General features: G+C 33.9%; 1 protein-coding gene across 1 annotated transcript in view; it reads right to left on the bottom strand.

The window, feature by feature from the left end:
* Positions 1 to 2,100, bottom strand: part of LOC132561377 (kinesin heavy chain-like) — a 30,503-nt gene extending 28,403 nt beyond the window's left edge. The window contains exons 1-2 of the mRNA XM_060226136.1: positions 1,866 to 2,100; positions 242 to 356 (exon numbers count right to left, since the gene is read on the bottom strand). Of these exons, the coding sequence (XP_060082119.1) occupies positions 242 to 356; positions 1,866 to 2,100 (350 nt within the window). The remainder of the gene's footprint in view (positions 1 to 241; positions 357 to 1,865) is intronic.
* Between the last annotated feature and the right edge of the window lie 10,498 nt (positions 2,101 to 12,598).

Below are 12,598 nucleotides of genomic sequence, written 5' to 3'. Positions count from 1 at the left end.
TTCATCTCAACTTAATATACATGTGCCTTTAAAAATAGGGAAAATATTACATTGGTTTTCTATAATATCCAACTGGAATATCTTCCAGCCATGTTCGTTACTTCAGGTTAATTAGAAAATCATGTATTCTATCAAGGATTGATAACAATAAACTAAAACAAAGAAAACACCCTGACTACTTGTTGTTTGACTAGGTGACGTATCACAGTAAAACATTTAGTCCTTTATAAATTGTACCCACCTTGGTTGAAGTCCTCTCTGAGCGTAAGACTTGGCCCCACCTTCCACAGTAAAAGTTTTACCCGTTCCTGTCTGGCCGTATGCAAATATCGTCCCATTGTAGCCATTTAAGAAACCTGGAATAGCCATAATTAATTCTAAGATTTGGGAATCAAAACCTATATCTCTAACAATAACCACATGGTATTTTCTAGATTATTGGTAATGAGGACACTATCCAGACTTGGTAAATGCACCATTCAAATCAACAATTGAGATGGAATGGAAAGTATGGTATTTGTTACATCTATGCAATATAAAATAATTACTGTTGAATCAGTTTTAAAATATTTCCAGTCCATCCTCCTGTTGAGAATTTAAGTGAATCACCTGACTTTGAATTTTATTTTAATCAGAAATTAAATCCATCAAGATCATACTTGTAACAATCCTTCATATAAGTTGTTCAGGTGAAGAAGAAACAGAAATAACAGGTCCAACATATAAATAAACAGAAAGGAAATGTTAAATTTTTCAATAAAATCTTAGAAATGATTTGTCTTCTTGAAATGTTAATCATAAAAACACAAATATAAATATAGCAATTTACAAGAATTAGTGATGACTGGATTAACAAGGATTAGTGATGACTGGATTAACAAGGATTAGTGATGACTGGATTAACAAGGATTAGTGATGACTGGATTAACAAGGATTAGTGGTGACTGGATTAACAAGGATTAGTGGTGACTGGATTAACAAGGATTAGTGATGACTGGATTAACAAGGATTAGTGGTGACTGGATTAACAAGGATTAGTGGTGACTGGATTAACAAGGATTAGTGGTGACTGGATTAACAAGGATAAGTGGTGATTGGATTAACAAGAACTAATGATGACTGGATTAACAAGGATTGGTGATGACTGGATTAACAAGGATTAGTGATGACTGGATTAACAAGGATAGGTGGTGACTGGATTAACAAGAATTAGTGTTGACTGGATTAACAAGAATTAGTGATGACTGGATTAACAAGGATTAGTGATGACTGGATTAACAAGGATTACTGATGACTGGATTAACAAGGATTACTGATGACTGGATTAACAAGGATTAGTGATGACTGGATTAACAAGGATTAGTGATGACTGAATTGACAAGGATTAGTGATGACTGGATTAACAAGGATTACTGATGACTGGATTAACAAGGATTAGTGATGACTGGATTAACAAGGATTAGTGATGACTGAATTAACAAGGATTAGTGATGACTGGATTAACAAGGATTAGTGATGACTGGATTAACAAGGATTAGTGATGACTGAATTAACAAGGATTAGTGATGACTGGATTAACAAGGATTACTGATTACTGGATTAACAAGGATTAGTGATGACTGGATTAACAAGGATTAGTGATGACTGAATTAACAAGGATTAGTGATGACTGGATTAACAAGGATTAGTGATGACTGGATTAACAAGGATTAGTGATGACTGGATTAACAAGGATTAGTGATGACTGGATTAACAAGGATTAGTGATGACTTTCTTGATCAAGAATGTACAAATGCTATACAACACCTTATGTATCACGCAAAGTAAAACATTTTTTTTGTAAATAATCGGAGAAAACTACTCACCCTCCACAATCTCTTTTGCTGCCACATCAAACACCTCATCCTGTGTAGCAGTATTGTTAAAAATGTAATTAAACTTAAATTCATGACTGATTACAGCACCTCGCGACTTTCCACTTGACGAAAAATCCCGCAATACTTCAGGAACACGTAGATAAAGTGTTTCCTGGCTAACCTCAAACTCAGGATAGTAATCTGGAGTAGGCTTTATACGGCAGAACGTTTTTATCTGCGGCATGCTGTTGTTTTGGTCGTTTTTCACCAAAAATCTTATTTGACAGGAACTACACGGTTAAAGGTCATCTTGGTCTCCTATTAGTAAAATCACCGCTCCGTGGCGAAGAGGTATCCTGGAATGTATACAACATACCGTATTAATACTAAGTTTTCATTGATAAGCATATAGATCATCCAAGTATGAATGAATTTTTTTATCTTCACGACTATCAGTCAGGTAAAAAATCCTCAAAACAATGATACAATGTGTCTCACTTTCATTTGTGTTCAAAAGTGACACAGAGTCAGTAATAATGGTGCATAGGTTAGTCCGAGTATCCTTAACTCGGATATCTGGGGGTGTGCAGTGCGATTTGGAAGGTAGGGGCAAATTTAAACAGGGAGTATGTCAACTACAACAAACTAGCTGTAGACACTGAGTCCAATCATATCAAGTCGGTAATTGGGTGTTTTGTAAATCAATGTCCATTCTAATGAGGATGTACATATATGTATATATAAGTAAATTTCCCAGCTGAAACTGGATTATGTAAAGTATCTGGATATATGGAATAAATAAAATATATATATATAAAAACAACTATCCATGGTGGAATAAGGAAGCTTTATACCTGAGATGGAATGTAAAAAAGGAAATCAGTGGTTGGGGTAGAGATGTCCACAGGAGTGGACTTAAATGTAATAACATCTATTTACCATCTCTAACTACTTTGAATTCATACCGAGAAAAAAAAGAAAAACGAAATGGAGTGAGGTTGTATACCATAAGTATACATGTGTAAAACAAAATAAAAATATGCAGTTCATCAACAGTATTATTAATAAGGTATACTTACAAATATAGACACATCAAACATAACTCGGTCATAATCCTGATAATAAGGATAAATGTGTATGTCCCTTAGATCTCGGTGTATTATTGTAACTAAGGTCGTTTACAAGTAAACTTAACAGAGAATGGCATACATTTCACCTGTTCAATGTGTGCTCGGCTGAAACCCATAAAAATTGTCTCACAACACAGCCTCTGTTTTACCAGAGATTAACAGGGGATTTTTAAACAACAACAAAAATTTGATTTTTGACAATGGACAATTGTTTGTACACGTGTATACACTAGTAAGTATATAATTTATGACATTACTTACACCGCCCCTACCTCTTACAATATACAGCTGTGTCATTGAAACAACTTCAACGAAATGCCTAAGAAATTGACGGAACTGTTTTAGCTATCAATATAAGGAGTGGAAAAGATTGTACAGTTAGAAGATAACTTCATGCCTTAAATCTGTACAGAGAGTGGGAATGTGATAACATCTATTTACAGTCTCTAATTACTTTGAATGCTAATTCACACTTTTACCCCAGTTTTCTGTGTATAATTCTAAAATCTTTTATCACTGGGAGTATTGTGCTGTTACCTGCTCTAGTTTAAAGTAACTTTAGTATCTCTATCATATCCTACAACAGCTCTGTGGCAAAAGTGATGCTATCTTTTTATAAATGTCAGTGTGTTTTTTCCTTATTGATTTTACAGCAACCTAGGCCATCATGAAACGTGAAAATAAAGGATTTTCTAGGAAAAATAACAAATATTGTTAAATGAAACAACATGTTTCTTATCCTGTAATGTAATTTTGGCATAGAATATTCATTTATTTTCTTATTTCAGGAAGATGTGTCCTCTTCTTTTTTGAAATGGAAGATTTTTTGTTGTTCCCTACCATATGATTCCATATGATTTATCTATACCCCACCCCCTTCCCCTATTTTTTATTCATCAAACTGAAGCAAAAAAACGTTTATATCTTTCCGGAGATTTAGCATATTTATTTCTTTAATTCATGTTTATATAAAACAGGTAAACAAAAAAAATTCTGTATGTATAGTACCTTTTTTCCCCAACACATGTACACAGATTACATCCAAGTCAAATTTACTTGTTACAGACTGAAGCGTACCTGTCAAGATTCCTAATTACAATTGACTATTCAAGTAAATAAATGTATCTTAATCTGATTTACTTATTTGTTATACGTTAATTAACTGTATAGACCTTTAAATCATTAATCAGATTACACACAGATTTTTTAATTACAGTGAGAAAGAGAAAAAAACCATGATCACTCTAAATATTATGTAGACATAGACTGTCTACACATAAACTAAACAGACATAATAACAAAAAGACACGTTACCTAGAAAATGAGATCCAAAGAAAAATCTCATAAGCATGTACACCATCCAACTGTTATTTTGATTTTTATATCTACAATAAGTTGAAATTATTTGTTTGTATATATAACTACTCAAAAATATTTTGGATAATTACAGCATTTTATAATACAATTCTACAATACAATGAATATTCTAAAGGGGAAACAAAATAATTAAATTATAAAATATAAATCAAACATAAAAAATGTATGATTGATTCTTTATTGCATATGTAATTATTTCAGGCATCAAGAAATCCTATCAGTTTAAATCTTAAAGTTTTCTGGATATATAGATACAAAGAAATATTGAAGGCTGTACTGCTTGAATTGTAGCCCAGAAAAGTGTTAAGAATGAAATATTATTCTTACATGAAATGTACCCTATGTTACTCTTAACTGTACACAATATCAATGTATTTTGTTGTGCCTTCATTTGTTTATTGTATTTCAAAGATTTAATAACTGGAAAACTCCCACATCAAATATTTTAATGCCTGATTAAAAACAGTGAATGACTGCCGATAATTTAGTGTGTTTATAAGGACAGTTCCTTTCAGCACTTACCTAGCCCTGAACAAGTGAATTATTCTAAACTCATTTTGGCTGTTCACCAATAAATGAGTAAGAATCAATTGTAACCTAACTTAATCATACAGTAAATGTGGGTTTACTTATCATATACTGTAGGGGTAGGTTTACTTAATCATAGCGTAGGGGTAAGTTTACTTTATCATATACTGTAGGGGTAGGTTTACTTAATCATAGCGTAGGGGTAAGTTTACTTTATCATATACTGTAGGGGTAGGTTTACATCATCATACTGTAGGGGTAGGTTTACATCATCATACTGTAGGGGTAGGTTTACTTTATCATATACTGTAGGGGTAGGTTTACTTTATCATATACTGTAGGGGTAGGTTTACATCATCATACTGTAGGGGTAGGTTTACTTAATCATAGCGTAGGGGTAAGTTTACTTTATCATATACTGTAGGGGTAGGTTTACTTAATCATAGCGTAGGGGTAAGTTTACTTTATCATATACTGTAGGGGTAAGTTTACAGTATCATACTGTATGGGTAGGTTTACAGTATCATACTGTAGGGGTATGTTTTCATTATCATACTGTAGGGGTATGTTTTCATTATCATACTGTAGGGGTAGTTTAACATTATCATACTGTAGGGGTAGGTTTACATTATCATACTGTAGGGGTAGGTTTACATCATCTTACTGTAGGGGTAGGTTTACATTATCATACTGTAGGGGTATGTTTTCATTATCATACTGTAGGGGTAGGTTTACATTATCATACTGTAGGGGTAGGTTTACATTATCATACTGTAGGGGTAGGTTTACATCATCATACTGTAGGGGTAGGTTTACATCATCATACTGTAGGGGTAGGTTTACATCATCATACTGTAGGGGTAGGTTTACATTATCATACTGTAGGGGTAGGTTTACATTATCATACTGTAGGGGTAGTTTTACATTATCATACTGTAGGGGTAGGTTTACATTATCATACTGTAGGGGTAGGTTTACTTTATCATATACTTTAGGGGTAGGTTTACTTTATCATATACTGTAGGGGTAGGTTTACTTTATCATAGTGTAGGGGTAGGTTTACTTTATCATATACTGTAGGGGTAGGGTAGGGGTAGGTTTACTTTATCATATACTGTAGGGGTAGGTTTACTTTATCATATACTGTAGGGGTAGGTTTACTTTATCATATACTGTAGGGGTAGGTTTACTTTATCATATACTGTAGGGGTAGGTTTACTTTATCATATACTTTAGGGGTAGGTTTACTTTATCATAGTGTAGGGGTAGGTTTACTTTATCATATACTGTAGGGGTAGGTTTACTTTATCATATACTGTAGGGGTAGGTTTACTTTATCATATACTGTAGGGGTAGGTTTACTTTATCATATACTGTAGGGGTAGGTTTACTTTATCATATACTGTAGGGGTAGATTTACTTTATCATATACTGTAGGGGTAGGTTTACTTTATCATAGTGTAGGGGTAGGTTTACTTTATCATATACTTTAGGGGTAGGTTTACTTTATCATAGTGTAGGGGTAGGTTTACTTTATCATATACTTTAGGGGTTGGTTTACTTTATCATATACTTTAGGGATTGGTTTACTTTATCATATACTGTAGGGGTAGGTTTACTTTATCATAGTGTAGGGGTAGGTTTACTTTATCATATACTGTAGGGGTAGGTTTACTTTATCATATACTGGGGTAGGGTAGGGGTAAGTTTACATATCATATACTGTAGGGGTAGGTTTACATTTCATACTCATATACTGTAGGGGTAGGTTTACTTTATCATATACTGTAGGGGTAGGTTTACTATCATACTGTAGGGGTAGGTTTATTATCATACTGTAGGGGTAGGTTTACTAAGGGGTATCATATATACTGTAGGGGTAGGTTTACTTTATCATATACTGTAGGGGTAGGTTTACTTTATCATATACTGTAGGGGTAGGTTTACTTTATCATACTGTAGGGGTAGGTTTTCATTATCATACTGTAGGGGTAGGTTTACATTATCATAGGGGTTTTACTTTATCATATACTGTAGGGGTAGGTTTACTTTACTTTATCATATACTGTAGGGGTAGGTTTACTTTATCATAGTGTAGGGGTAGGTTTACTTTATCATATACTTTAGGGGTAGGTTTACTTTATCATAGTGTAGGGGTAGGTTTTGTTTACTTTATCATATACTGTAGGGGTAGGTTTACTTTATCATATACTGTAGGGGTAGGTTTACTTTATCCTATTCTGTAGGGGTAGGTTTACTTTATCATATATTGTAGGGGTAGGTTTACTTTATCATATACTGTAGGGGTAGGTTTACTTTATCATATACTGTAGGGGTAGGTTTACTTTATCATCATCATATACTGTAGGGGTAGGTTTACAGGGGTTTTACTTTATCATATACTGTAGGGGTAGGTTTACATATACTGTAGGGGTAGGTTTACATTATCATACTGTAGGGGTGGGTTTACATTATCATACTGTAGGGGTAGGTTTACATTATCATACTGTAGGTAGGGGGTTACATTTATCATACTAGTTTACATTATCATACTGTAGGGGTAGGTTTACATTATCATAGGTTTACATTATCATAGTTTTACATTATCATACTGTAGGGGTAGGTTTACATCATCATACTGTAGGGGTAGGTTTACATTATCATACTGTAGGGGTAGTTTTACATTATCATACTGTAGGGGTAGGTTTACATTATCATACTGTAGGGGTAGGTTTACATTATCATACTGTAGGGGTAGGTTATCATTATCATACTGTAGGGGTAGGTTTACTTTATCATATATTGTACGGGTAGGTTTACATTATCATACTGTAGGGGTAGTTTTACATATCATATCATACTGTAGGGGTAGGTTTATTATCATACTGTATCATATACTGTAGGGGTAGGTTTACATTATCATACTGTAGGGGTAGGTTTTCATTACCATACTGTAGGGGTAGTTTTACATTATCATACTGTAGGGGTAGGTTTACATTATCATACTGTAGGGGTAGGTTTACATTATCATACTGTAGGGGTAGGTTTACATTATCATACTGTAGGGGTAGGTTTACATTATCATACTGTAGTTTTCATTATCATACTGTAGGGGTAGTTTTACATTATCATACTGTAGGGGTAGTTTTACATTACCATACTGTAGGGGTAGTTTTACATTACCATACTGTAGGGGTAGTTTTACATTATCATACTGTAGGGGTAGTTTTACATTATCATACTGTAGGGGTAGGTTTACATTATCATACTGTAGGGGTAGTTTTACATTATCATACTTTAGGGGTGGGTTTACATTATCATACTGTAGGGGTAGTTTTACATTACCATACTGTAGGGGTAGTTTTACATTATCATACTGTAGGGGTAGTTTTACATTATCATACTTTAGGGGTACGTTTACATTATCATACTGTAGGGATTTGTGTTTTCCTGTTTTCCTAATGCAGAGTAATCAAAACGCAGAGTAATATAGGTTTAAATTTGTGATGAAAAACATTTCCAGTAATCATAAGAATTAATCCAGACATAGAAAAATCCTGGAAAACATGAAATTCATTAGAAATTTATCACTATTACATTTAACTGTAGGTGTGTGAACATATCAGTATCAAGTGTAAGTATTGGCGTGGGAAATATTATTTGCTGAATTTTTTCAATTGTGAAAACAAATATATTACCTGGTTACTGATCTCTATCAAGTACAAAACTGTCGGTACCTGATATTACTTAATTCTTAATAAATTTCATGATGAGTGACCACTTCAAAGTACATTTAACATACAAAATATATATGATATATATACTTCACTTTTCATCTAAAACTTAAATTTATATTCATATGATAGCAGAAGCATATCTACCAAGCAGAAGAATTTGTACGATAGAAAATTTATATTTCATTTGGCAAACTTAACAAAGAAAGGTGGTTACCTAATTTATATTCTGTGTGACAGATTGAAGTTGATTCACAAATCAAACATCTCAAGTTACTGTACAAAGAAATTCTGTTCAAATCTCACACTTATCTCCCAGTCATTCAAAACTGGATTATTCTTTGTACATATATTTCAATGTTACCGAATCTGCATATGTACAAGTCCCAAACACAACTCAATCCTTTGACTGTATCAGATACAATCTATCAGACCAAAGGACAGATATTTCTATGGGTTAAGTATAGTAATACAAGCCGGTGAATTAAATCTTGGCCTGAAAACAATTCCCCCCAAAAAAACAAACAGTTATTTGACTGTAATTTGACAAAACAGATTTTTATAACATACATATGTACCTGCAGGTATATGCATGACATTGTGTGAAATTTCTTCATATATCTATTTGGGGCTCTTGCGGTTTTTTTTTGTATTTTTGTGTTCATAGAAATTATTTTCTAAACCATTTTTTTTATGAAAAGCTACATTCAGAGTGTGAACTTATTACCTATATAAAAAAAAATCTCAACAATTTCACATGAAATCAATAAATTCACTATTTCTTGATTTTCCTTTATTATGTTTGAATGCAGTATTTAATACAATACAACTCCAACCACTAGTTTCTTTAAATAACAAAACCCTGTGCTTTCCATTATATCATACTAACATAATTTTACGCGACACATTTGAAAATTAACTTGAACATGTATATATTTGATAATTAGATGATTGACAATAATATAGGTAGAATATCAAACATTCAAAGGGAAAAAAAGAAACCTACCTTAGTTGACCTTAGTGATGAATTTTAAAAGTATATAATGATTAAATGAAATCTTGTTTAAATGCTTACACTGAAAGCAACATATCTCATACACATGTCCACTCATCCTTTCCTAAATTTCCTTTTGTGAAGACATCACAAGCATGGATCTATATCAAACACTCTCTGAACCTTCTACACTTTGATGCTGTGATTGTTATTGAAGTCTTGATATATGTTTCCCTAAGTTCCTAAGACCTGATGTGTGCTAATTTATGATCACTTTGTGAGATAACAAAACCTTGGATTCCAAAGAAAACAGCTAATATTTCTGTATGTTTAGTGTGTTGACCTTAGAGCTGTTTATACAACATGTAGATATGATTTATTAAGTACCTAAATTTCTTTACTCAAGTCTGATTTTGAAGACTTTAAAGCAAGTGTCAAATCTTGTATATGGAGAGACAGATTGATAAGAAAATGAATGACGGCAACATTAACAAACAGATAAAATGCCTATATATGGCAAAGTTGCTGATAGTGAACATTACTCATCTCTTAGTTTTACATGATAAAACTTTTATCATGAGTAAACAAGTGAAGGCAACTTATGAACCCAATATATTAAAAGGAATTGTTTAGTGGTTCAAGGAATCAACAAGCAAATTTACTAAATGTCCAAATAGAAATGTTAAAAACACTAATAAAAGGTTTTTTTCTGAATATAATTCTCTCTTATTTCTTCAGTGTAATACTCTGGTTTATTCCAAATATAGATTTATATACAAATTGTACCTCTTATTGCGAGCATATTACACACTTTCTCAAATCTTACAAAAGGGAACGCCTTTTGGACAATTCTCATGGATTCTAATGTAAAAAGTCAGGTACTGAAATACATTACGTTACACAGACAGGAACAGAAAGAGATTTCATAGCATTTACTGAGGAAATATGCTTTAGTCCATGGCACCTAATACCAACTACTGATCATATGCATGGCCATCAATATTGCTGACTTTAGCACACAAACACTAAGACACTTTACCCATACCGCCATAAAACAAACAAGCTGATTTCATGGACTATTGATAGCTAAATTGGACATATTCTATAACTTGCCATTTACTATTTAGCTGGCAAGCTTAAATTTGTTCCAGAGCTTTCATGAGTTCCCATGTTACCTGTGGCATTTTTATTAAGCCAATGTCCCTCTTGTTGTTACAGTGGTGCCATGTCACCTCTGAACTAGAACCCCTATGTCGTCACAAGTCTCTAGGGAACAGCTTTCCAGGACTCTGATCTAGATTCTGACTCAATATGCATGATCTGTTAGACATGTCACAGGACTCTGATCTAGATTCTAACTCAATATGCATGGTCTGTTAGACATGTCACGGGACTCTGATCTAGATTCTAACTCAATATGCATGGTCTATTAGACATGTCACAGGACTCTGATCTAGATTCTAACTCAATATGCATGGTCTGTTCGACACGTCACAGGACTCTGATCTAGATTCTAACTCAATATGCATGGTCTGTTAGACATGTCACGGGACTCTGATCTAGATTCTAACTCAATATGCATGATCTGTTAGACATGTCACAGGACTCTGATCTAGATTCTAACTCAATATGCATGGTCTGTTAGACATGTCACAGGACTCTGATCTAGACTCTAACTCAATATGCATGGTCTGTTCGACACGTCACAGGACTCTGATCTAGATTCTAACTCAATATGCATGATCTGTTCAACATGTCACAGGACTCTGATCTAGATTCTAACTCAATATGCATGGTCTGTTAGACATGTCACAGGACTCTGATCTAGATTCTAACTCAATATGCATGGTCTGTTAGACACGTCACAGGACTCTGATCTAGATTCTAACTCAATATGCATGGTCTGTTAGACACGTCACAGGACTCTGATCTAGATTCTAACTCAATATGCATGGTCTGTTAGACACGTCACAGGACTCTGATCTAGATTCTAACTCAATATGCATGGTCTGTTAGACACGTCACAGGACTCTGATCTAGATTCTAACTCAATATGCATGGTCTGTTAGACACTCTTACCTCAGTGAGATTCATACCTACATGTAGTATTGTGATTCAGTACTATGTAACTATTATCTATGTCAAAGAAAAATCTAGACCATTCAGTAAAAGGTTCAACTCGAAGAATAATGTAAAACTAGAGGCTCAATTCCCTGTAGATAAATTAACTATCAGTGGAATTTTAATTGCTTGTAACTGAATTATTTCATAGCATTACTCTGTCCTTCTGGTCCTTGTAAGAATAATTAATTGTCCTATACAATCTTTCATCATTTGGAGAAAATTCTTTTCTACAAATGCCCTGTATACCTGGTATAGTTCTTCCCACTTTACACAATTCAAAACTCATCACATCATTTATACAGATGTATTAATTCTTCTACATTCTCAAAGTGCAAGGTCTAAATCCCAAATAGTGAAATCAATGGCTCCAAGACAGAGCAATACCTGATTACCCTTGTACATGTACTGGTCTGAGGCACAAAGTTTGGTAAGATAGCCTCACACATGTGGTAGATGTATATGTATGTAGAAGTTGAGAGCACAGGCCATCTTACTAGCCTCAGCTAGTGGGAATTTCCCTTTAGTCCAGCAGCAGAGTGTCTGGGTAGAGATCAAAGGGTTCCTAGTTTGAACCTCAGAGGTGGCAGAGTATTGTCATTACAACTTCCTAATATATACCACTCCAAGGTTAGAAATTACAGGGGATTGAGATGACCTGAGTTGTTGTTGTCTTCTGTGTCAAAGACTTTGTGGAGGAGGTAGTGTAGAAGTTGTGAGTACATCTTGCCTCACTTGCCTCAACTACTTGGAATTTCCCTGTAGTCGAGCATTATAGTTTAGACACCGAATGGTTGCTAGTTTGAACCCCTGGCAGGGTGTTTTCATAACTCCTTCCTATTACAAGCATACCAGGTG

Source organism: Ylistrum balloti, unplaced genomic scaffold (assembly GCF_031769215.1).
Source record: "Ylistrum balloti isolate Yb309-2 unplaced genomic scaffold, AGI_CSIRO_Ybal_v1 Utg369568, whole genome shotgun sequence".
Taxonomy (NCBI): domain Eukaryota; kingdom Metazoa; phylum Mollusca; class Bivalvia; order Pectinida; family Pectinidae; genus Ylistrum; species Ylistrum balloti.
The sequence above is the reverse complement of the archived record's forward strand: the minus strand, read 5'-3'. Positions and strand labels throughout refer to the sequence as shown.